Raw genomic sequence first — 27,885 nt, forward strand, 5'->3', positions numbered from 1 at the left:
TAGCTGATTGCATAAAATATTTGGCACCCCAAATGGAATCACTAGTTTCAAGAAAATAATGAAAGCTGATGCCAAAGCTTGCAATCTTCAATTGGAGGCTCTTGCAAGTCAAACAAGCCTAACAAAGACTAAATGTAGATCCCCTTTTAATTAAAATCGTTGCCTTTTGTTGAGGAATCAGGATCCCTACAAATGTATTAGCACAGCCAATTCGGTATGTGTTTTTCAAAGGTAGCAATCTCTCTTATTTATATTGTGGATGAGATATGATAGACATGTCCCTTCATTGGACATGTCTATTCATTAATATATACTCCTTTAAATAATATTATGACAAATATATATATATATATATATATATACATATATTGGCCCCCAAAATCGGCAAATTGGTAAAAAATCGCCAAAAATCACCAATTTTAAAACCTTTGAATTTCAAGGCTTTTTTCGCCTTGCCAATTCATAGGCGGTTCACAATTCGAGTAGGCCTTGCCGATTACGATTTGATTCCGATTTTTGGTTCTTTATTATATCTCACATATAATAGATGTGTATATATCTACAATAGAATTGTCTCATAGGTTTATCCGACTGAAGCTACCAAACATTAACACTCCCTCTTAGCTAGGGAGGATAAACACATGAATGGATATCAGCTCAACGTGATATCAGGAATGGAAAATTTTTAAGAATATATTTGATCAGAAGGTATCCACCATTTAGATATCATCTCATGATAACAAAAGTAATGGCCAAAATATCTAGTTACATGATATTCACCAAGTACTCAAAAAATGTCCATAGATAATGTATCCTCAATAATACTTACCATAGGAACATTCATGGATTATATAAGGAACTTAATCCACCATGCAAGATATAATCTATCATGATCTGTCTCAAACATCATAATATGTCCATCACAATAGAATTAGGCCATGGTTTGTTTAAGGATCTTAATCCACCATGCTAGTTATCATCTATCAAGGTCTACTTAGAATCATAATAGAAGGCCATGCACTGATATAGGAACCTAATCCACCATGCAAGTTATAATCTATCATGATCTTCTTAGACATCACAAGATGTCCATCATAAGAGAAGATTAAGTTATTGAAAGATCGTCACCTCGTAATAACTTCTACAAATACAAGTGATAATCATTTGGAAGTCATCACTGCCTCATGATGTACATAGGGGGTAGGCCCATCAAAATCATGCAGTCACACACATGGATTTTTAGACTCCCTCTAAATATCGATCATATGAGCTCCTTATCCAATGTTGCTTCTGAGGAAGTGTCAGACTCCCTCTACATTTAATATAAATCTTCCTTTTCTTGCAAGAACATCCCCAAAGAGAAAGGAAAAAATAAAGGCAAATAGCTCTTATAGTACGTCTAGAAATACAATTAAGAGATTAACTACAAAAGTAAAATAAAGGTAGTTCTCAAGATATAATAATCAAAAAATACTTCTCTTGTAGACAAAGGATAATTCCCTTCATACAATACTTGATCCACTTGAGCATTATTGATAGATTAATGCTCCCTCCAAGCTCATAGATACATGATTAAATTCATTCCTTATATCTTCCTTATAAAAAATATCCAATACAAATTGTATTCTCTGATTCTCCCATATATATTCTTTATTTCCATATATAGTTTTATTCCAACCAAAAGGTACGTATCTACCCTTTATTGACTTGGTACCCAATGTCTCTACCTTCCCTAGGCCTTTGCCCAACTTTAACATATACTTGTCATTAATCACTATTCTCCAATAATAAATTTTCCCCTTCAGAGTTTTGTCCATGACCCCTATTGTCGGTCAGTACCTTGACCTCATGTTTGAAGGGAATGATTCTCTCGTGTGCATATGGCAATATATATATATATATATATGCCTTACTAACATGTCCAGTTCATGCCATTGACTTTGTCCAGTGGGTTTGATAATATGGTTTGATACCTGAAGATTTGTTTGAAAATGTCTAATATACTTTCCTTGATCTGCAGTGGCCCTTGTTACTAATATTGCGATATAACCACTGATGTGATTGGAGACTAGTCTGACACGTTGAGTCGTATTTTATTGACCTCCTCAATGGGTTTGTATACCCTATGTCCTCAATGGGATGTCCAATGTATGCTTTGATATTATCGAGCCGATATATGTTGCAATAAATATTTCTACTCTCTTATATATTCCCTTGAATGTTGATTGCTTGTTTTCCACTAGCCTAGATACAATGTATTCCCTTTGTTTTTTTATGGTGCACTGTGGGTGATCTTGTTTTAACATTTTCTTCTAATTTATATTTACCTTTTCGTGATCACTAAAAAAATATCTGAATTATTCCTCTGGTCGAGGCTCTGCAATACATATTTAATATTTTATATCTAGTCCTTGATATATTCAATATTTGATTATTCACTTATACATTTGCAGTTTGGCTCTAATACCACATTGAGGAATAAGGATCGCTGCAAATGTATTAGCACTGTCAATTCAATATGTGTTTTTCAAAGGAAACAATCTCTCTTATTTATATTGTGGACGAGACATGAATAGACATGTCCTTTCATGGGACATGTCTATTCATCAACATATATTACTTTCATTATATAATGACACACACACACAGATATATATATATATATATATATATATATATATATTTTTTTTTTTTTTTTTTCTTTAATCTTATTATATTAATTTCTCTATCATAACAATACTTGGATATGTGTGTGTGTGTGTGTGTGTGTGTGTGTAGTAAATATGTATACATATATACAATAGAATTGTCTCATAGGTTTATCCGATTGAAGCTACCAAACATCAACACCTTTAAATGGATGTCACTGCCACTTTATGACTTGCGGTTGTTTTTTACTTCAAGAATAGATCCTTCTCAAGACTACGATTTTTCGTAAAACTCTATCTTCTGCCCTTGGGAATGTCTCTGAGATGAAATGGAGTTGTTGATACTTGAATTTCTGCAAACAATGATAACAATTTTGGCCACTAATTGTAACCAACACACGTGCACAATTCATTGGAAATTTGCACCAACTCAAAGTGCAATGAAATCTCATAGAATTCACAATTCTTCAGATTAAAATGATGCAACCCCGTGTGTTTCAAACCCACACCAAAAACCATCAAGGAAAATAACCAAGTACAATGAATGAGGTTGGATTTCCATCTCCAAGACTTTAAAATTCCTCCATCGACCCTGAAGTTTCAACCAAACACTTCTGAATATACTTTGGCATTGCAAATCATTCATTTTTCATATATATTTGAAATAATATAAACAATAACTCTCCCCCACTTTAAAAATGAACATGGCCACTTCCTTTATGAAATAATAATAACTTAAACATAATATTAAATGTCCTCATAATAAAAATAATTAATCAAGTTATCACTTTATCATAATCAAATAAATATAACTTTATAATTAATCAACTTTTCTTCATTCCATCTGCTCTAGGAAGTTGACCATTTTATTCTCTATCCAACATATCAACTTACCAAAGATAGAAAGGGTCCCTCTTGATTGCTGCATGACCTACCATAGATAGTAAGTATATGAAACTAAGCCCAAATGAAGTCCAATCTGAGGCAAACAAAATCCGATTTGAGCCGAACGAAGACCATGCTGGAACATACTGAGTTCTAGAGAAGATGAGAACCTCCATTAATCAAGCCTCTATCTTAGAAGACCCTCTATCCTAATAAGTAGCCTACAAGGGTCCCAACAGGCTAATCCCTCAAGCTCAAGTGCTCACTAAAATGGGGACATTACAGAAGGACTTACAAACAAACTGAAGGGATAAAATAAATGGTCACACACTCAATTAAGCCCAATGACAATATGTGACTTCAATGGATCGATTACTAATTGAAATTATAACTTTTCTCTTTCATTCTTCTATTCTTTTCTCCATCTATACGCTCAACCTTCCCAATTTGATCTCCTTTCTCCTCCTCATCAACTGACTTTGATCTTTTTCTGTAAGAAACCCTGCTGGTTTGATCAGGTAAATTTAACTTTGACTAACAGTAATTTTGCCAAACAGTTATCATACGAATGAAGACATTAAGCAAGGTTACTACTGGGTCATACCACTGCAATATTCTCCTTATACTTCATTACAACATTGGATCCATTAATCAAACATTTTAACAAACAGTTGGTAAGCACCGACTGCTATAAGTTGAAGACAATACTGTAGTATAGATTTAACTGGTGTATCACAACATAGAATGGTCGTTCAATAAGGGATTTCAGTTATTTCGAAAACTCACTTTTACTATTGCAAATGAATACAACGATTGCAATATAAACAGACTAAGGAATACTATCGAACATTAAATATATACTAGCCAAGGAATGACTACACGTTAGGAGATTGCAAACACATGCATGCCTGCTGTATGACGTGATTACGTTCAGACTGCTCACTCACTGAAAGCTGCCGACAGTGGACAGGTGTTGGCCTAGAAGATGCCATGAAAGACCCTTGCTATCCCTTTGAACTTTCCTATTGCTACCGTTAGTTCATATAAGACTTTCCTAACTTACTACTGCCCATTACCTCTACTCTGAGGGAGTTCCGTATTGTGCAACTGTTAAGGGACGTGAGTATGATGCCACTGCTGTTCCTAGTCTCCACGTCAACCTCTGCTATGAATAATGCTAGAGAAAAAACCCAACTGTGATAGAATAACCCGTGAGAATGAATAGCTAAGTTCACACCAAGTTTACCTTGTTTCATCTATGACCACCCTGCGGTAATATATTAACCCCGCACTGATCTTCTGATAACTAGTGAATGCAGCAAAAGATCTATCTGCTTGCTGGTGTGTTAGACTGCGTGATGGATTCCTTAACTGTCTACTAGTTGGACCCATGTCTCAAACTGTAACCCGTGCTTCCTAGTGTAGTTGCTATAGATAACTGAAGAACTCCCTCTCTGAATAGGACCTCCACCTCTGACTATGCCACAGTCCGCAGTCTAGAAGAAAAGCTTCGAGAGTTATGCAGCATACCTTATATTTTCTTCTGCTCTTCACGTGGAACTTGGTTCTGTCTTTACATTAGCTGTCAGAATAACCATTCACCCAAGAAACTACTCAGCTAACCTGAGGGATATTGTATAGCAATGAATGAACCTTTACTGTCTAGTAATCTTCCAATCTGATGTAAGTCTCACAAAGAAGACTGGGGCTACGTCTAGCTTCCGACTTCCCAAGGGGTTTTGTCCTTAAGAAGAACGCAGTCACATTTAAGCAACCATTCAGGATTTTAAGTAATAGCATATATTCGTTGTGTCAATCCCAATGTAGCTCCACACTTTTATAACCTCGATATGAGGGAAGACACAGAGAACTAGGCAATGTGGGATTAAAGGCCAATTTTGTCTTTTAGTCACTTAAGTAACTTTATAACTTTATAACGTTAAAATATTTAAATAAATCACTTAAGTCACTTGAACTTTAATATCTCTTGAAATACTTGTTTGATTGCCATGCTGTCTGAAATAGGAATCTCTCCACATAATTCCCCATGTAACCAAATACACTTTCTAAGAATAGAAAGGGTCCATCTCTATTACCCTTGACTTACTATACATAAGTAAGCATGGCAAATGGAGTCCAAATGACATCGAACGAAGGCCAAATCCATAGATCGTTGAATGTTGGAGATGAATCAATCCTCAAAAGACCCTCTAACCATCCTCATTAGCCTACAAGGATCCAATATTAGGCTAATCCCTGAAATTCTAATGCTGATTTCGAACGAAGGCCAAATCCATAGATCGTTGAATGTTGGAGATGAATCAATCCTCAAAAGACCCTCTAACCATCCTCATTAGCCTACAAGGATCCAATATTAGGCTAATCCCTGAAATTCTAATGCTGGCAACCAATGGGGACATTACATTTTCCTACTCTAGCTTTATCTCATCTTAATTGAAAATTCCCCTGCCCTTCTTCCTGGATGGTATCAAAGAAAAGCTAATAGAAATGCATTTCCACGTTCAGCTTCCATTGTAACTATACAATGGATATGTCATCTTGGACTCTAAACAACACCAGCCAACTCCCATAGCCACCAAAAAAGAAAGGAGCGACAAGATCATTCACCCAAAAGACAATGAATAGATGGCACTTCAAAAAAAAGTGGAAGCTGTGACATAGAACAAGTAACCAGCAACCAAATCATGTATATTTGCTGACTAGCATCACCAATGACGAAAAGACAAACACACCAGTTTAAGAAAAAAACAGCAGTCAAGTGAAACAATGACTACCTGTGTCAGATGGGACCACTGCACATCCATTTGATATTAATCACATTGTGGGAGCAATGACAATTGCATGAACAAATTAACCGATCTTATGACCTATTTCCAAAAGGCCTATACCATGATACAAATCACCTGCAACAGCTCACAACATACCTATGGAAACTTATTATATGTGTGTTGAAGTTCACATAACTGTAGCACAATATAAGATACCTTGAATAGTGTAATAATGCCTATAGCAGCTTGCAGCTGGCCTTTACAATATGGACTAGCAACCAAAATACTCCTGAGAAAACAACTAAAACTAAAAAAGCTGTTTATTTACTTAAAGCATTGCTTGCTATACCATTTGATGACACAATACCACTCATGAACCCAAATACTCCTACATCACATGCCAAAATATTTTGGGATCTTCACGTGTTTCTTTGAATGTTTCAATGAAAACATTTAGTATCTGTTGCAATGGGTTTCTTTCTGTCACTTTACAAATCTTCCACAAAAATAGGCATCAATTTTCTGAAAAATAAGTTCACCTGGAGTATAGGCTGTAATTATTGTCCAAATTTCAACTGTCATTTGCTTAGAATTCATCTCATATGGCCATTTCAAGGAATTCGACACAATAAACAATTCCATACTCTCAAGAAAAAATTAACCAAGAGGATAAAAACGCTATAAATAGTTCTTATGCAAGTAAAACAGAATACTGAGAAAAAAATAAAAAATTGCCCAAACTGAATTAGGTCTCCAAAAGAAAAGATATACTGATTCTATGTACTATCAAGCACATAAGCACTAGCCATGATTACTACTGCTTTTGTCCACCCCAATATAGTACACGTGAAATAGAAAACACCAAATGTTATATCTTTCTGATTGATTTCAATGCATCAATAAAATGAAATATTTCCCTCGACGCAGATGCTCACTTTCTGCATGTGTTCCCATCCCGGTTCCCGCTCAGCAACACTCTTACGAGCCATTCCATATCGCAAAAAATACTCCTGGAAAATGACAAACAATAAAGGTCTCAACAAAGAAAAACTCTTCCAAACATTGAAGATTCTTGGAAAAACCATATAAAACCTACAATTTGCAGGGCAAAGTCTGTTTTACTTTGAGCTAATGTCATCACAATACCATCTAAGGAGGTGGACTTAATTATCACTAGCCACCACTACAAAAGGCTTTCCTACAAAAAGGTCCTTAAACACTAAATCCTTCCGAGATTTGTATCGGGATTTCTAGCATCTATGAATAGCTCATTCCTGTCTGTACTTCATAAAATTGATTAAAGAACATTAAGATTTCTCTGTTACATGTTAATGATGACCCTCAAACTTATAAGTGAATTGTAATTAACACAACCCAGAAAATAAATTTGGAGCAGATCAAAAGGTTCAAAGCCAACCTTATACTTCCACCATATCTTTTGTTTTACATCTTCATCGAACTTGAAACCACCTTCAAGCTCAGGTTTAGCAATCAGCCAGTACGCTGCCAGAGAAGGATCTTCCATGCTCGCCAATAAATGCTACACACAATAAATACATTAGACTCACCTATAAAGCTATTCAAATAGATCTTTTTTCTTAATAAGTAATTTGTTTATCATTACATTAAATTTCATTCTTTAACACATCCTTATGTCATATGCACCAAATATTCCTGTGGTCGTTAAGGACAAGGATTTTGGAGGTTGATTTCTTGCATACTGAATGGTGGCACCCCAAGTGATTAGTTAAGAGACTTGCTAGTGTTCTAAAAGGAATTTCCTCCTTTTGGAGAATAAAATCATACATCCACTAGGATTTTAGCAGGCTAAATTGGACATAACACTGCCTTAAAGGATTGACTGTCCCAAACTTGACAGATAGATAAGATAAATGTATTAATGTCCAACAAGAGACCGCGGAAAACAAGAGACCGCAAAAAGGGTCTAAGGGACTGAAAGCGAACAATCAAGGAGGCTAACACCAACAGGATCACCAAATGGTGTCCGGAAAGAGCAGAGCAAAAGAAAACAAGAAAGTGAAAGAGAAGCAAGAACAAGAGCAGGAACAACAACACCACTAAGGCAAGGACTAGGGATCCTGAATAGAACACAATTTATACAAAAGAAGTCATCCATTAGTTCTCTGAAAAGTGGTCTAACTGAACATAACACTACTTTTAAGCTTTGTGAATGAACTAACACCATACCAGCTGAAATACAATTTATAAGAAAAAAATGATCTGTTATTTCCCATAAGAAAAGCCTCAGAGGAGACTCAATAAATTGTAAAAGGAAAAATATTAACACATTTATGTTCAGATACATTGATCAAAAGTTGTGACTGTGGAAATATCAATTTACTAATTACTTAGCATAGCTGGACAATAGGAAAGGTTAGAAATTATTGCTAGAGGTCTTATTTATGATTACATATCTGAACCTTGCATGTTGAAACCATGACTTCCGTGATATGGATTTTTTGTACATGAAAAGTCAAAAGATAAATGGATTCCTATCAACCCCAAGAAATGTATAACCTACTTCATCATACGTATTACAAGATTTGTCAATCACTGATGCAACCCAACAAAAATGAGGCTCATGATCTGATTGTGCATATTCAATTTAATGATTATACTATGCTAACTAACTGTACGTAGGCAAGAATGAAAAAAATCCAAGAAGTAAATCGTACATATGACAAACAATTCCGTCAAATATAATAAGTCAATTGAAGATGTACACATATCTGGCAGGGATGGGTAACCTAATACAAGTTGGTTCTATCTCAATCAAGATCTCTAATATACACCTTGTTTGTTTGTTTGATGGTGCTTGATAGAAGTGCAGAAATGTATCACAGTGTATATAGGTTTATTACAGCAAATGGACAAAGAAAATAACTTGCAAATACAATAATTTAAATACTTATAATCTAAAGTACAAAACAAAAGCAGAATCAGAGATACCCAAAAGTCACAATCTCATTACAAACAGATATTTAACATACCCAGTTGCTGGTCATAAATATTGAACGATAGCAGCTATAATCAGTAAATTGGATTACCAAATCCTTGGTGCCATCCAATAGGCACCTTCAAAAGTTACAACCTGATGTAGGAAGGCTTGGACAACTCAAATATGCCAAAAGGTCTCTCCACAACCCTAATCGCCATCCTCCCGTCCAAGAAGTATGGCCAGCACAAGCAAGGATAAAAAGCCAAAACTTGCAATAAAACTCTGCATCCTTCCTCTGCTAGATGCTGAGAATAATCTATGCCAAACAAGCTCTGAGATATGAGGAAGAAAACTGAATCAATGACAATCACTGAAGCACCAATGTGATTCCTGAGATGAAAACGCCAAAAGATCTTCCAGATTGGTTGCACCAATATAGAAAATGTTACTTAAAGATTTTTTGTCTTTACAACGCCACAGGATACATGTGCAACCAGAAAAAGATTTCCAAAACTCAAACCAAGAATAACACAAGCTCCAAAAACTATCTTTTACAGCCCCCTTTTAGACTTGCTTTTTCATTTAACTTGAAAACCCTTGTGTCTCCAAAGTAGTGGACATTCCAAGAAGACCCCTTATAATAAATATTTGAAGTGTTATTTTATTCAAATAACAATAAAGTTTAATTTAACTTTATAAATGTATTGTTCTTTTTTTCCAAGCACCGGACTATATCAAATAACCGTATCCACCAACCAATCTGAGCATAGAAACACTGACAACTGACTTGATTGGAGCCTAGAACTGATTTACTAAAAATAGTATGAGAAGAAAATCCAAATCCACTCCAAAAAAGGGTGTTACGCACATTTCAACCACTTGAGCTCCAAGAAACACCTGTCACCACCAAGCTTTTGGTTCAAATTGTCATCAGAAGTTCCCTGATCCTTAGTATCATACAGGAACCCAGTGAATAAGCTAACAGTCCATCATACTAAACTGCTTAAGAAGTGGACATTACAAGATCATATACTAATTGGAATTTAATAATTTAATTCAAAATAGAGGATTTATCTTATAAGATGTTTGAAGTTTTACAATCCCACCAGAGAAAGATTTGCCATAACTCTTCTTTATAAATTCCAGGACTACCATAAAGAAGCTTTATTCACAGATACATAAAATAAAACCCAGAAACATAATAAAATAAAACCGAAAACAAAAAGGTTATTATAAATAGAAAACTAGTACTTGCTCTAACTTGAAAAACAAAATGGATCTCATAAGAGAAGTGTACATAATCTGGAAAAAGAGATGCTACACAGAGACAATACAAGAATTTTTGATATTAAACTTTAGGTCATGAATGTAAATTAGATGTACTAATGTTATAAATGTAATTGATGTAGGAAACAAATGCACAACTTGAAACATAACATTGCGTTTTGTAAAAGTTGTAAGTGAAGCTGTGTTGACTAACCTTATAATAAAAGATTACTCAACAATGGACCGCCTCTCTATTTCATTTTATGATTTACCCAAATTCATTTTCTCATTTACGAAGTTAATAAATGTTATGCACCCACGTTGTAATATTATTATTCATTTCTTTACTATGTGCCAGTGTGGGTTTGGATTCCATGATTTGCTGATTTTCTACTGATTTAGGTACAACTTGTTAATGATGTATATAAAATTATATATATATATATATACAACTTGGATATAAACTTAAATACACACACACACACACAAATGTATACATATTCAATTTGGTGAATTAAACTATTATTATCAATAATCAACCATCTATATCAGATCGGGCAAACATCACATAACTCCCAGCAGAATCTTATCGACATATCGTGGTTAGGAACTCATCGATTATACCAAATGTTATTATCTGCAGCACTATAAATAGTCATATTCCTCTCTTCAATATATATATATATAACAAGATATATAGCAGGGAAATTATACAGTTGCAGGACAATATCAGAATTATCATTCGGTCAGTTTGGATTGAAATAAAATTATTAATACACTCTATCTCTGATTTGAATTCCTTAACAAATTATCAAAGCCAAACCAATAGAGTTCAAATAAATATTGAAATTACTTTACAAATTTAGACTTACATAAAAAATCCATTGAAAAGTCAACAATGGTGAACGGAGTCAGAATCGAAGACAGACTCAAAGGTGCATCAAAGTTTGTATCATGAAGAATTTGAATAATAATCATGCTTTGAGAACTAGAATTAGAATCATACGTCGAAGAAAACAAAACCATGCCAAACAGTGAACCATATAAAACCATATGGAAAAGGCATAACAAGAAGGTCATGAAAATCATTATAGATGCAAGGAAAGATCATATACTACCAGCTATATCAAAAGTGGAAACTGCCTACCAAATGTTCATGACTCTTCAAAACACGTGAGAAATTTATAATACGAGCAGGCTTCTTACCTTGAAACAGCAGGCTTCTTAACTTGAAACAGCAACTTCTTACCTTTTGTCAAATAGATTTTTCTATTTTATGCAAGTGCATAGCAAATAATAGTAGCATAGAACATAGTTTTGGGACTCTATGAGTCAAAGTAGGACTCACCAAGTCTGAGCCAGAGTCCATCAAAAAGAGGTAGACTACCTCTAGCCTCAGACTTGACAGAGTCTTGGCAAAGTCACCATGGACTCGCCGAGTCTAGGGACTCTCCTAACTCGCAGTCTCGAGCTCCGGATTCTCACCGACAGCAAGACTCATAAACTCATGAAGTGTAATAAATAATAAAATAAAAGGGTTAAGTGAATTGTTTGTGCTTTGTATAACATCTATTTCACCTAAAAAGGTCATTCCATCCTTTGCTAACACTTGTGATAGAGAGAAAAAGAGTTAGAGAAGAGTATTGGGGTTTTGAGAGAGATATTAGTAAACTAGTTGGCTCTCCCATATCAATTGTTGATTGTTTGTGCAACTTTGTAGCTTACACTTAAGCATTGAGAGGAGCTAAAGGCAGCATTTCGAGGAAGCTTCTACAAACTTACTTGCATTTCAATTGTTTGTGCAAAAAACGAATGATCTTGTCTTTGTTGACTACAACCTTCACCTTTGCCATAGACAGATCCTGGGCACCAATACATCACAGACTGTATTGGAGATTGTTGATCCACATTCAGAGTGGAACATAGAGATTGCTGATCCTGTCTTCATTGATGAAGATGTGGAGTGGGTTGATTAGGTGAATTGCGAGGCAAAGGCAGTAGCGATGGTAGTCAAGGAGGCTACACCATGAGGAGATTAAGTGCAGGACCTTGAGGCTAGGAGTGATGGATTCGACTCTGATAATGAAGATTATGTCGGTGAGGATAAGGATGAGGATGAAGATGCCCCTGAGGTTCAACCTCAAACATAGGGAGAGAGGATGGCTCTATAGTCCTCCATGACTTATCTTAGGCATATTTGTAGGACATAGGCTACGATGAGTCTTACTCTTCTGCACTCTAGATGTTATTTTGATATATGTTTTGAACTTTTGATTACATGGATTTCATAATCCATGAATATTGTAGACATTTGATAGTGACACTATGCTTAACTTTATATTATGTTATTTTTTTTTTTTTCTTTCAATAATTCGCTTTTATACTTCTGTGATCTATACAAAATTGTGTATGTGTATTAAGTAGCTTCTATTTATCTCAATTATTGTGTATTTGATGTTAACTAACTAAAAAATGCATGAAAAAATCTTTAAATCCTTAAAAATCTCTGAATTTCATGGGTTTTTCAATTTTTCAGGTCCTTGTCGAGTCTGGTCATAGAGTCCGAGTCCGAGCCCAATTTTGACTTTCCAAGTCAGTGGCTAGTCCGCGTCCTATAACACTAGCATAGAATCTTGATAGATGAGCTTAGGTTCTTCCATCATTACTTAGATCCATTGGATCTAACACCTTTTCTTATGTATTTAGGATTCATATGCTTGGATGAACTATGAACTAGGGCAGCAAAAAAGCGGGATCAAAGCATAATAACATAACCAGTCATTACATGCAATGGTTGGTTCCTTATGACCCTCTCATTTGCATTCTTTTACTTTTTCATGTTAAGTACTTTCAAAGTAGGGATATGTATCAACAGATTTAGAGGCTACTCTCACAGCCAATTGTGTGAGAGTCATTTACTTTCAGCATTCATTTCATTTCAGCTTTGTGATATCAATTGTATCTATCATGATGAATAATACGAAGGACAGTTTGGTACTATTCTTTTGTTCCGAATGAAATATGATTTGGCAATAAATATGAGCTGAATGCAAATAAAAAATGTGTACCTTGCACATTGTTTAGGACTGAATTTTGACATGTGTGAATATTTAGTAACATGACTTACTATAAATAGTAAGTGTACCAAACTGACTTACTATAGATAGTAAGTGTACCAGACTGGCTTGCAATAAAAAGCCTCTAGCATTGCCAACAAAGACCCTCTATCCATTTGATTAGCTTATGAGGGTTAAAAAATAGACTAATCTCGCAAACTATGATGCTCACGAAAAATGGGGACATTGCATACTACATAATTCGTAGTTCACATACCTCTACTATTTATCGATACTCCGTTATCGCAGGAAGTTCCTAAACCATGAAGAAATTTGCTTTTGTTCTATTTGATCTTTGCTCTCTTATCATTTGTGTGAGTTATCTCAAAGGTGTGATGCTACAATATATTCTATTTCTGAGACAAAGTGTTCCATTAAGATGAAAAACATTTTGAGAAACAGCGTTAAGGAGTTCAGTGAGATGTGATGGCCCCAAATTTTCGGTCTCCATTTGTGATATTGAGAGCTCAAAAGGAGTGGGCTGCTTGAAATTTTGAGCTCCATTTTCTGTCAACTTTCACTGAGGAAAGATCAGAGACATAGGTTCTGTGATGACACATTCTATCTCAGTTCATGTTGCAGATGAAGGGGATAGTTCAAGGATGCTGTAAATATTTATTTACAAACATCAAGTGAGGAACCAAGTTTGCATACAAGTGTGCTGTTAGAACAGGCAGCCTATTGTAATTTACATGCAAAACCCAGCATGCCGAGGGAATTTGGATTCCATCTTGTGCTTGCTGGAAGTTAGTACAGTATATGTGGCCACAGGAAGCATGCTGTTTTGAGCATATGCACATTTTTTTTTTTGTCTTTGATAGCAATGGATGGAAATATATTAGAGACTGTGTTCATTTCAATCTGGAGTGTGGTATGCCATTCTGGGTAAATCCGATCTGGCAATTCAGCATTTGATGAGATTACTTCCATGTAGTCATCAACCAACAGTAACTTAAGAAACATTTCTGAAGGACTTCTTACAAATTTTTTAGAGCCTGGGTAGGAGGGTGGAGCAAATGGTGAGATTCAATTCATAGACTTTTCAGTAGATGATAAAGTGAAGATAACCAGCAAAGTTTGAAAACGTCTGAGTTAAGTTGCACAAGAAATGCCTATACAAGTCATAAAGATTAGGCATTATAGTCTTTACTTTTAATATTTTATGAGGGAGATGGATATTGCATCTGCTTGTCCAAGAAGATCACCAATAGATTATCGGGCAGTAAGCAGAGAGTCATTCATTATAGCTTGAATTTTATTTCAGATGAAAAAACTATTGGAAGCATGTATTTTTCAAGAGGCATTCTATCAGTTTTTGGATCCTTTGGCATATTCTCATTTCAAAACTAAGGGTGAAGTTGAGCTCAGAAGTGTTCTCTACATCCCTGACTCGAATGCTCTTCTTCTTAATGTCTCAAGAGTGATCCTTCAAGAAAGCCCTTGCTGTTTTTAGTAAGTCGTCAACAGCAGATTTACACGAGTTTGATGATTGAGTGCGATGGAAAAGATAAATTGTGTGGGTGAAACTTCCAATAAGGAGCGCATCATATGTTGATGGCGGAGACTTAAAATCCGAGCACGGGGCACAATATTTGTTTTCAGACATCAATTACATTACCCGTTCCAATTCATAACCATAGCGGCTCTAAACTGTATATGATTTGAATATTGTATGGAAAAGAAAATGGAATGTTACAGATTACGATTTGAATATTGTATGGAAAAGAAAATGGAATGTTACAGATTACGATTTGAAGAAAGCAAATGTTCAGTGGATAGAAGATTGCAAAGATAAACGCCCACAGGAATGAGGGAAAAACAAAGTCCATACTGTATAGGTTAATAAAATAGAGTGATGGCAATATCGACTTGAAGTGTGTCTTCCGCCAAATACATCGCTCATGCAGCGCTCACAGGAACTTTCCAAGCGAGGATTTCGAATTACCTTGTTACTAACTGGTATTTGATAAATTAGTATCTAACGTCGTTGTTGTTTGTTGCAGGAGGAAGGATTACACACGGATCATGTATTAGCGTCTAAAGTCGCACTATTCCCATGAAGCCCTTTTCGCAAATATGGATAAGTGCGTGAGAAGAGAGTGCTGGTTAAGTAGATTGCGAAGTGTGATTGTGTCTGGACAAAGCGTTGGGAGCAAGCGGATATTGTTTGATGATGGAGTGCGATGTAACTTTATTATTAAATTTATTTATAGTTTAATATATTAAACTTTATAAAGTTGTACGTCTCAGCTTATAATGTTGACTCTAATTGCCCATTTAATTAGGCACTGATCTTTTACTCATGATCCATAATCCATATGCTGGCAAATGTTTCATTTCTTTCCATTGAAGAAATAATATATTCATCTATTGCGTTAATCTATATTTATTCTTTATTCAAAACATTATTTCAATCATTTACCTTCGTTCTCAATTCATAAATCGCAAGTTTGAAGTTTTCAATAATTCTTGCCATTTTGAAAGCTTTTGTTGTATTCGCATTCTAATTGATCTGCTTTGAGCATCTTGGATATAAAGCTGTTGTCCAAGATTAGGTACACCCACCTCGGTTTTGCAGAGCCAGAAGTGCAGGGAAATTGGACTGTGTTGTTTAGTTCCGTCAAGTTGGCCTTAACTGGTTGGATATCCCAACATCGAGCAGGCAAAGCTCGTAGGATTCCAATCTGCGGTTTTGGGAACCAACAAGACGATTTTAGAATCAACTATTATGAAAGGTGTGTAGTACTTGGTGATTGAGGTGTGTGTGTTCTAAATATTGTTATTGAGTTTTGTTTGAGTTGGTGCTACAAAGAGGGCTGGTACATCAATTGACTACAGTTGGTGCTACAAAAAGGGTTGGTACCTCAATTGACTACAGTTGGTGCTTCAGTGTCTAGGGTTGGAGCTTCAAAGAGGGTTGGTGCTCTCTATGACTTGGTGCTCACATCTGTAATCTAGGTTGGTACCCATTTTTGTTAATAAAAGCTATTGCACATAGTTGTCTTTTACCCAAAAGCGTTTTCTACTAGAAATTTGGTGTGTCTTTATGGTTTCTCTCATTATGTTTAAGTGGCTTCATAAACTTAAAAGTTTAAAAAAATTGAAATATTGATTCGCCCTTCTAGCTCTCAATATTTCTTGTGCGCTTCAAAATTAATGTCTTGGCTTTTATTTTTTTCCAAAAAAATCACAACTTGTGTTGCTGGTCTTATAGGGTATTTTGATTTTTACTACAAAAAAATTATTAGAGGGGTTTCTCTTTTTTGTCCATAAACAACGATGGAAGGTTTTGCTTGGTTTTTCCATCAAAAATCAGGAAGTTTTCCATGGGTGATATCAGTATCACATCAACGGTTTTTTGATTTTTGACACAAAATTGTAGTTTTTGCAGTTGTTTCGGGTCATACCTAGAGTTGTTACGGTGTTAATCTGCAAATGTTTCCAGCATTTTTTATAGCAAAATGGCAACTTTTTTTTTCTGTAGTGTAGGGTTTGATGATTTTCTCCTCAAAATCATTGTTTCAGGTTAAGAAGCTAAACTCCGTGTCGCTGGCTACAAAAAGGAAAATCTTTGTTGCCCAGAATCAGGTTGGAAGGGTTGTGATTCTCTTGGTTGTATCCAAAAGTTTTGAAAAACCACGCGACTCAGCAATAGGCTCATGTTCCAGAGTGTTCTGAACATAAGAGGACTCTGGTAACTTAGGTTGTAAATAGATATGTCTAACTATAACTTGTACCTCACTCTATATGCACACAAAACTTTGACAGGTTATCCTATGTCATTTTTTATAGTTGTTATTGATAGAAGAATCGCTTTTGCAGAAAAAAAGAAGAAATTTAAATACACGATCACAAACTTGTTTTTCTTTACATTCCTAAACACTTAGGCAAAAATAATGTATACAACCGATGTAAGAAGGAAATTTGTTTATTCTTTGCTCAGATATACAAAAGTTGAACATTTTGTGTGATAATGCTTATAAACAATATATTTGTATGTCACTCATTTATTTGTCAACAGATGTAATAAGGAAATTTGTTGATTCTGATGGGAGCCAGATTTTAACAAATAAAGGTTTCCATTCGAGCTTTATCTACCATTATTTTTCTAAAAAATTGCCTAGTCTCTGCAAGGTGGTGATACACTTATTCAGCTATATCACAACTTTAGTACTGAATTTGAAACAAAGATATTGATCCTACAGTTTATGGAAGAAACCATTACTCCTCCATTTAAGTGTCTTCCTGTATCTGCAGATCAAGATGAATCTTCTGGTGAAACAAGGAACAGCTCCTAAAGGAAAATGTTGAAGTGGTTACAGTTGCCTCAACCTAAAACAAATTCTGTCAACATACATTTCCACATCATTCAGCGATAGTTGAGCACTTGAATGAAATGGTTACATGAGCAACTACTATGAACAGAAATAATATATAGGCAGCACCTGGCGGCAAAGCAATCATTCAATCGCTTGTCACATGATGGATCCCAGTCACTTTCTTCACAGTGGGGTCCACTATCGTCAGAATCACTTGGAGATGATGAATTATCTGGCAGAAGCAAATTAACCTGAGGAAAATTCGAGTGTTTGGGCATGATTCAAATGCTATTGAGGACAATCCTATAACCTGAAGGCAAAGTACAATGCTTAGAGATTCTATGGAGCAGGTCAGAATACGGAACACTACAAGTACTGTGAGTATTTCTAAACTTTTGTCACCCGGGTGTGGAGCCAATTGACGGGAAAATGCTTCAGGAAAGGAGTAGGTTCTTTGCACCAACTTATCATGTCCAATCATTGACCTTTAGAAGCTATCTATGTTCCACGATTCACAACGGTGTGTTTTTTGCGATGAATGCGAAAGAAGCATCTTTCACAGTTTCAGACATGGAAGACAGTAAATCGCAATATATGTTTACATATACACAACAACAACAAACATTTATCATCCTTTACAAAGCTCTCACGGTGAGTGTTTAGCGTAAGTTTGCAATATCACGCACTGCAATAAAGTATGGTTTTGATCAACAAAAGGAAGAAAACTGAAAAACCATCAAAACAAGGAGGGCACATGCTAACGATGTCCATACAAGAGGAGTACTTTGCGGAGAATAAATCTTTGATGATTACGACTATATCATTTTGATGTTGCAATGAAAATTATGCAGTGTTACCCCGGCGCAGGGGTGCGGCAGTGCGGGGGGACGTCAGGACGAGTTTCAGGTGCGGGAAAAAAATACCCTCAATTTGGGGACGGCGAGGGGATGGCAGGGGTGCGGCGGCGGGGGACCAGGGGGGCCGGGGGGGGCGAGTAGAGGGAGTGGGGGGAGGGGGTTGCATATTATATATATAATATTATAAATATATATGATTGAAAATGCTAATTATGAAATGATACTTCAATATATTATATAACAATGTAAAATTAACATACCAAATATAGTTGACTACAATGAATAGAGAAAATTAAAATGTGATTCATAAACCATAAGTTCAAACTTGAAACTTGAAATTTCATAACCATTACTATTACTAATGACCATTTGACAAATTAACTTAGTTCAAGATGCAAGATTCAAAATTCATTGTTCAAATATGATTTTATGAATATCATATATCATAAAGATGCTCATGATGACAATGAGCCGAATAGCATGAAACAGTGAAATAATAATAATGTATCATAGCCATATCAAAGTGAGTATAATCAACAAAATGACAAAATGCCAATAATGAGAATGGATGATTCTCAAGTGCTCTCTAATCATCCCCTATGCCGAAGTCCTCATCACTGGAACTACTAGACTCCTCCTGGGTAAGATCCTGATCCTCTAAAGGAACACCAACTAGCCCTACATTGGCTTCTGCATCGGCATCCTCATCAATCTGAGCTAGATCCTCTGGCTCCACATCCCATTGTGCTGCAGGGCTCTCCTTGTACTCGCATGTCTTGCGATCTTTGAGCCGCAAGTGACCATGTACAGCAACCAGCTTCTCCGCTCTCTTAGAGGCAAGTCTGTTCCTCTTAACAGAGTGAATGAAGCTATAGTTGGACCAATTCCTCTCTACAGCCGAGGAGCTAGACACCTGAGATAACAAAGTTGAAAGTTACAACTTACAAGTTACAAACAAATGTTCATACAATTTGTAACAAATGATAAATGGTAAATCGATGATTAATAATTATTGAATCAATGAATCATAAATTGAAATCAGCAAGGTAAAACTCTTCAAGTTAAGATTGTAAAGGGCTGGAATTAGTTATTAGTATTACAAACCTGAGAAAGCAGTCGAATGGCTAGTGAGGTGATCTTTAACTTTTGTGAACCATGACATTTCCACCATAAAATGGGATTCTTTTGTGCCATGGTTTTCAGATCCACCTTTGCAATATCCGAGTATCCTACAAGTTACAAATTTTAAAGTTTACACCATAATATTAAAATTATAAATAACTTAAATAAAGTTATACTTATTACTTATAACTTATAAGTAAAGTAACAATTAATTATTAAAAGAACTTATAATTTAATAATTATAAAGAGTTTAGAGCATTGAATCAAGATTTAAGGATTACCTGAAAGACTAGCAAATTCAGACCACTCGGTGCGAATCTCACTAGCAGTCTCAGTATCATACATTTTGGCAATGCATCGAAAGAACCCATTCTTCACCTCATCATCCCGAAGTGGTGTGACTCTACCAGGCCTAGGTATGTACCACTTCGGGTTCAATGCATAGGCAGCCATGTGCAAAGGAGTGTTCAACTTCTCCCATCTACAGTGAATGATAGGCTCAATGTGCTCCGTATAGAATGCTAGAGTGGGGTCTCTCTCACGTACAGCAGCCCTCATCTGCCCAAGCATGGAATCAATGCACTCATAAACCTCTCCAAGGCTAGGTGAATCTGCATCTCCATATCTGATCACCTAAAACACTGGAGTAATGATGGAGACTATGTATTTTGCATCACTCCAAAACTGATCACTCTTCACTGTCTCCTTTACTCTCTTCCCCTGCTCTGTTCTGGACTCGGGCCATCGATTCTATTCTTGTGTCATAACCATGAGTTACAATGGCTCTTGCAACTCAATCATTCTCTCCAAGAGAATATAATATGATGCATACCTGGTCTCAACTGGTTTGTGGAATTGCTTCTTTGCGAAGCTCTTGAAAAGTGCATGTGAACTATGGTGATTGCAGGTAAACATCTGCACCTCTCTCCCATCATTAACCACCTTTCTAATCCACTCTATTTTCCCCATGTCTTTGAGTGCATTGTTCATAGCATGCACACAACATGGAGTCCACCAAATATGCCTATAAGCTGCCTCAACAAGCCTCCCTACAGCTTTGCACACATGTGTTGCATCTGTCACAACTTGGACCACATTTTGTGGTCCAACCTCCTCAGTGGCTTCCCTAAGCACATGAAACTGAAAATCAGCATCTTTACGATGCCCTAAACAATCAACTACTTTCAAAAAATATGGGCCCTCCATGCATGTAACCATAATGTTGATGAGTGGATGATGACTAATGTCCATCCACCCATCCATGATAATGCTGCAACTTGACTCCATCCAACATGCTTTCATTTGCTCCATCAAGATCCCAACCTTGTCATAGGCTCTATCCAACACTGTAATCCTCAGCTTGTGGTCACCTGGTGGCACATATGATGGCTCTCCCTCATTCACTGCCATGGTCATCATCCTCACGAAATAGGGAGATCAAGCCACATGTGTAGAGATGCCATTGGAAAAGAAGAAATCACCAACAGCATCATCTAACCGGTCCCTTGCATGTATGTCAAATAAATGAGCAATGGGGTTACTATCACTACGACTTGTGGTTGCTTTCCGTTTCCCCCTACTACTGTCCCCTGCTGAACTATGTGTAGGTGAGGTGAATGATGGTGTAGGTGACATAGTCCCTGCTCTCTGATGCAAGATACGAGTAGATGTATCTCGCTGCCCCTGTAACTGTTGTATATGTTGTACCTGTTGCCTAGCAGACAAAGATCTAGGCACTGCAACATCACTATCATCAGGAATGCCCCATAGTTTATTCACTTCAATTCTGTATTTGACATTCTCAGGATTTGACAAGAACATGCATGGGTTCACACCATAGCCACTCCAAAAAAAAGGTTTGAATTAACTCTTGTAATGCTGCCAAACCATTCTGCTCCACATATATTGCACTTCCATTTGCGTGTGCCACCCCCTGAAGGTGTAGGGCGTGTAATTTTTCTAGCAAACTGTTTCAGAGGGGACCTTGAGTCATAAGGACCCCTAGCATACTTCCTCAAAATCTCTGAAGGGCAATCAGTAGAAGGCACCCCTGGTGCAACATAAGGAGGCTCTACTTCAGGCTCAGATTGACCACCTATATCAGCCCCATGATCACTTCCTTCAAGCTCAAGTTCAGGCTCATAATCAGATGCACTTGACTCATTAATTTCCATGTCTTCTGCACTTTGGCTGGATCTAGAAGCCATTTATAAAACTGCATTTCAAAAAATGAAAATAAAATTATAAAAATGATCATGATACATTTCAGCCCAAGTAAAAATAATTTAAAACTTAAAAGTTAAAACTTTACTATTTAATTTTAGCATTTACTATTTAAAAATTTAAAGTATTAAAAAATGAAGCTAAATAGTAAATACTAAATAAAAATATGGCAATATGGCATATGCTGAAACATTTTACTAAGTTACTTTCAAGTTTCAAGTTTCATTCTTGAATCTTGTTGATAGTTGAATCTTCTTAGTTCTATGATTTTTTATTTTATAATTTATTATCTATATTAATTTTTAGCTTTTTTCATTGTTCTTAAAATAAAAATATGGCAATATGGCATATGCTGAAACGTATTTTAGTAAAATACGTTTCAGCATATGCCATATTGCCATATTTTTATTTTAAGAACAATGAAAAAAGCTAAAAATTAATATAGATAATAAATTATAAAATAAAAAATCATAGAACTAAGAAGATTCAACTATCAACAAGATTCAAGAATGAAACTCGAAACTTGAAACTTAGTAAAACTAAATACTAAATACTAAATTTAAAAATTATTATTTATAAATTGATTTTTAAAACCAAAAAAACTAAGTAAAAATAAAAAGAATCCTACCTTGAAGGCTTGAACTTGAGGAGACACTTGCCAAATCAAACTTTCTTGCTCCTCTTGCTCCTCTTGATCTTGCAATCCCTTGCAAAACCACCCACTAATCTTTCACAAACTCCTCCAAACACTCTTTCTCACTTAGCTCCTTGCTGCTCCAAAATGGTGAAATGAAATGATGAAATGAAAATGAGATCAATTGGTCTTGTTAAGACTTCAAATAGACCACATGGGACCCACAACCAATTAGGGTTAGCATACTTTAAAAACAAAAACAAAAACAAAAAAAAAAGCAAAAAGTATTGTTTTTTTAAGTTTTTTTGGGCCTCTTCTCGGCGCACCCCGCAAGCACCTGGGAAGCACCTCGTGAGCACCCGCGGCGCACCTGCGCACTCGGGAAGCACCCAAGCACCACGTCCCACCCGGGTGCTCAACCAGTGCGGCGGGGGTGCGGCGGCAAAAAAGCCGCAGGCAAGGGTGCTTGGGTGCGTGACGCACCCGCACCGGGTGCGTACGCGCACCGGGTGCGTACGCGCACCGGGTGCGCCCAAGTTTTGACCTGGGTGCGCGCACCAAGGTTACACTGAAATTATGACTCAACGGCGCCCCAATGGATATGAAGTGTATTCCAAGCATGCCATGGTCACGTGTTTGGTTGTTGAAAATCGCAGGCGCATATGGATGATCTCCTAATCTCCATAGAAGATTCAAAAACACATCAAAATTAATTCCCAGGCTACCTATTATATGATCGATCAACTTTAGTGTCTTTCACCGTTTGATTTAAATATAATAAATAATTTGATATTAGTTAAAGCGGTAATTATTTAGCAGTTCGCAGATTGAGTTGATATATGTTTTGTATGCATAACAAACAATTAGTTGTTTGTTTCCACGGATTATATCAATCAGTGGTTTCTATGCACCTTCTCATGCACTTAAAAATAAGAGATGTAAAAAATAAAAACAAGACATATTCGACATCCAAGAAGAAGAAGAATTGTATGGAGGAATAAGAAGCTTAAATTATGGCCATGTAATATAAATTCATTTAGTATATTTTAATTAAAAGTAAAAGCCCTTTTTACTTTTAATTTATTTTAAAAAGGCATGGAGAATTAAATTACAATTAATTCATCCTTTATAACAATTAATTCATCCTTTATAATCATCTTTAAATTCTGTAAACAGTTTAAATATCAGATAAGTGGACATGATCATTTAGCATCTTAAATGTGATCATCATAGATATAGTGAAAAATATCAAATTGTTTTTGTACCTGTGTCCATATCCCCTGACCAAAAGAGTTAAAATTCAATCTAGACTAATCTAAGATTGCGTATATATTTGATCTGTCGCATCTTGATTATTAAATTGTTGACAGTACATGTGCGTAGAGTTTTATAAATAAAGTTGTACGTGAAAATCTTTGTTGTAGTTGAATCTGTTGCCCAAATAAGCAAAGGCACTAGTCTTTTAAATCATTGAAGTATTATTGGATTTATATTTGAAATCAGAAAATCTATATCTTCCTTCTTACAAGCATCAAATCCATTATTTACCTAAGTTGCCCGTTCAGATTCTGGTCTGTATGCAGGTTCAAAAAAATTTTGGGTTCATTTTGGGTTCGTCCCTACAAGATATATATAGACTGCATTGTTCATACAATATACTATATACAGTTATACAGATACTTATTGCAAAAACAAAAAATAGTCTCTTAACTATATTCCAATTCCTACCAAAATGGTTAACTATTTTGTGCAGAAATTAAATAGAATTATAGGAATATGAACAAAAAACATGTAAAGAAGACGTATCTTATGATCTTATGAGGAATTAATGAGAAAGAGGTATTTTGACGTCCAGAAATATAAAATAAATTATACAAATTATACAAAATCTTTAAAATATGATTTGTATGCACGATTACAATCAATTTAGTTTGATATGTCTGGGAATTTTTTGCAATAATATTAGCTAAGGGCTATATTATTTTAGAGAATTTTCATTTAGATTTAGTATTTTCTTATTTATATACAATGCAAACAAGATGCATGCTTGAGTTGCATGACAGCAATATAATTTTTAGTTTACTCTTCGAAGAATCTGTTCTTTTTACAGGCTTGTGATTCTATAGAAATGAAAAGCAGACTCTTTAACAATTAAATTGCAAAAAGTTTTTTTCTGTTGTGCAAATAATGAGCTCGAGTTCTTCAAAGTGCAGTCAAAGAGCCCACTGTCATGGCTTCTCAAAACAAACCCAAGCTATTACAAGTCAAAATGTTCGCTCTCAAGATGCCAGGTAATTTTTTTTAGCACTGTAGAATCATATACAACCTCATTCTTCTGTGTTTGATATGTATGTGCAATTTGTTTAAAATACAACGTTTGATATAAAACTTTGTTCTGATCGCTTTCGTTAGTCCCCAAGATGCGTTTGAAATTTGCCCAAATTGCACAAAATTCATTTTGGGTGCACTTTGACCAATCAAAATTTCCTGCAGATGATCAAAAAGTCGTCCAGGATCCCTTTGACTGAATTTCCAGCAAATTACACAGGGAAATAACAACTTAGAACCGACTTTGAACTGAATTCGAATTTGAGGCGAATCGACTTTCGAATTCTATGGTAACTGATCGAATATGGTAACTTACTTATTTACAAATATTATACAAAGCATTCAATTATTTCAAGCAAGCATTCAATTTCATTTTGATTGAGTTTGAGGACCTTGCCAACCAGAAATCTCGCAAAGCTTAAATTTGCTATTGTAAAGCCTTGAACCAGGCAATCAGTATTTGAGGTGAAGGTTTACCGGCCTAGGTGTACCGAAGCCTGAAATGCAGGGGAACTGAAGTCATCCCTGTTCTTTAGCCAGAACTTATTGAGAAATCCTATCCGATTTTCAATCTGTGTTTTTCGGAACCAACAAATTCTTTGCTCAAATATACAAAAATCGAACATTTTGTGTGATAATGTTTATAAAACAATACATTTGTATGTAGCTCTCTTGTATTTGTCTAATATTTTATGCTGTAATTCCATATATGGGCATACTACCATCTTTCTGATTTGTTACAAGTATGTGGCTAAGATTAATTTTTCTTTCATATTACACATACAAGTACCAAACAGTAATTTAATACCAGTGTAGAACTTTGAATTGTATTTACTAGTACCACAAAAATAAATACAAAGAACAAAATAGATAAGTATCTGCAATTTTAAAGTAGGCTAATAGCTAGTCACCTCAGTAGGATAATCAATCTTCCTCAGCACATCCCAAGATAACCTGGGTACATCACGCAACTGCAAAATGCCAGAAACCAGTTAGGAATATAAAAGGGCCATATGTTCAAGAAAATCACACACAAGACGAATACATGCAGAAATACCAAGTTTACTTGAGTTTATTATATCAAAGTAACCAAAGTTCCAATCAATAATTAATTATAATCCAGCCAAACTTAACAATAGATAATTATAGAAACCCAAAAACTTTCCGTAGTATACAAGAATGCTTAAACAATGGACGGTAAATTATGGGATCCAGTTTTTCAAAACATAAATAAGACAATGGACAGCTGAAAAGGGAAATAGCTCACAAATACTAGTAGAACTACTGTGATAAAATTTGTCCTCTCCTCGATCCTAACCTATCAAATGTCTTGTCTTCCTTTATCACAAGAAGTCAAGAAAAACCTAGACAAAAAACTTATATCCTTCTTCTAGGAAGAATTATCAGAAAAGTAGAGGGTCTAGATATCAAAAAACTAGCATTAATTAAATGGGAAAAGCTATCCAAACCTATATCAGTAGGGGTTCTAGGTATCAAAAAACTACAGTGGAAAAATAAAGCTTTAGGGTCCAAGCTAGTATGGAGAATGTTCCATGAATCTGATAGGAAATGGGCCAAAATACTCTACCACAAACACATTAAGATGAAAATCATATTGAATTGTTTAGAACCAACCACCTCCCAAATGGATCTAGGATAGCGAATTTTATTCTGCAACACAGATATTATTGGAAGCAAATTAACTTGGGACATAGGTAACGAGTGTCATCCTGCTACTCATGTCAATTCACAATTAGTGTCAGCTTCTCATAATTTTACATCCAGAAATTGTAAAAGATATCATTTTTACCACATATCCACACCCTCATGACATTGCAAAACAAATATCAATGCAAATAACTAGACAAGAAAACAATTAAAATAAGTGACATGTTTTAACAAAATACTGACTACACCAAGGGTCTCTCTTGATGTTAAACTTCAAAATTTCAAAATGGATGAAAATGCACTTCAAGCCTCTATATGCTTTGTGGCTCACATATATCGTGTCTCATTCCTCTCAATTTGACTACTCGAAGTATTTAAAAACAATAAACAAACACCCTATTTGATCACATTCTAATTATCCTAGTTAGAAGGATTCCATGGATTTTAAAATTTAAATCCTTTTTAATGTGAAAATAAAACAAGAATAAATTCACAAAGATCTTAATAAAAGGAAAGTGTACTCAAACAGCAGTCAACCGGAATAAAAATTCAATCAAATAGGAGGCAAGAATGCAATCATCAGAACATCTTTAATCTTGTGTGAAAATACAATGTCAAACATACTGTTAGAAATGCAAAAAATATTCCTAGTAAGAACTACATCATGTATGGTGATTACTACAAAATAGGTATTCATCTGTATCATTTTCCCGAAAAACAAAAAATTATATAATAATAACAATAAAGAAGCATGAACTATTAGAAGAGTTACCTTATCGGACGAAAGTACGTGATTATATTTGCCATAGCATTCAGGGCAATCCATTACCCCCTACACATTCAATATTATGGTGTTACAATCCTTTGTATGCACTAATATGAAGTGAAATAAAATGGAACAAAATCCAATAGCCATTAAATGCTTATTTCGATTTCATATTGTTAATGTAACAAATGGTTTTGCATATCAAAAACAAAGACAGTTTATATAAAGATTACCCAACATTCTTTGATAGATAACTGAAAATCCTATTCATATGACATTAACTGTTTTAACAATCCACTGAAATA

General features: G+C 35.3%; 2 protein-coding genes across 2 annotated transcripts in view; both read right to left on the bottom strand.

Annotated features, from left to right (window-relative positions):
- Positions 1-27,885, bottom strand: part of EMB2737 (embryo defective 2737) — a 191,581-nt gene that overhangs the window by 64,839 nt on the left and 98,857 nt on the right. Inside the window, exons 5-8 of the mRNA XM_089788108.1 lie at positions 27,587-27,646; positions 26,058-26,117; positions 7,740-7,862; positions 7,258-7,332 (exon numbers count right to left, since the gene is read on the bottom strand). Of these exons, the coding sequence (XP_089644234.1) occupies positions 7,258-7,332; positions 7,740-7,862; positions 26,058-26,117; positions 27,587-27,646 (318 nt within the window). The remainder of the gene's footprint in view (positions 1-7,257; positions 7,333-7,739; positions 7,863-26,057; positions 26,118-27,586; positions 27,647-27,885) is intronic.
- Positions 19,222-20,086, bottom strand: LOC149552524 (uncharacterized). The gene is made up of 2 exons (XM_089788109.1): positions 19,944-20,086; positions 19,222-19,752 (listed from the first exon to the last, which is right to left on the bottom strand). Exons 1-2 carry the CDS (start codon positions 20,031-20,033, stop codon positions 19,426-19,428), a joined length of 417 nt encoding a protein of 138 aa, XP_089644235.1. The 5' UTR covers positions 20,034-20,086; the 3' UTR covers positions 19,222-19,425.

Source organism: Cupressus sempervirens, chromosome 6 (assembly GCF_028749045.1).
Source record: "Cupressus sempervirens isolate cs-2001-9-10 chromosome 6, ASM2874904v1, whole genome shotgun sequence".
Lineage (NCBI taxonomy): Eukaryota > Viridiplantae > Streptophyta > Pinopsida > Cupressales > Cupressaceae > Cupressus > Cupressus sempervirens.

Excerpts from the sequence above, each read along its gene's own strand:
- LOC149552524 (XM_089788109.1), bottom strand. The coding sequence starts at position 20,033 with ATGGCACAAAAGAATCCCATTTTATGGTGGAAATGTCATGGTTCACAA. Across the intron at positions 19,753-19,943 it reads CCATTCGACTGCTTTCTCAG|GTGTCTAGCTCCTCGGCTGT; the intron begins GTTTGTAATACT and ends TTGTTATCTCAG.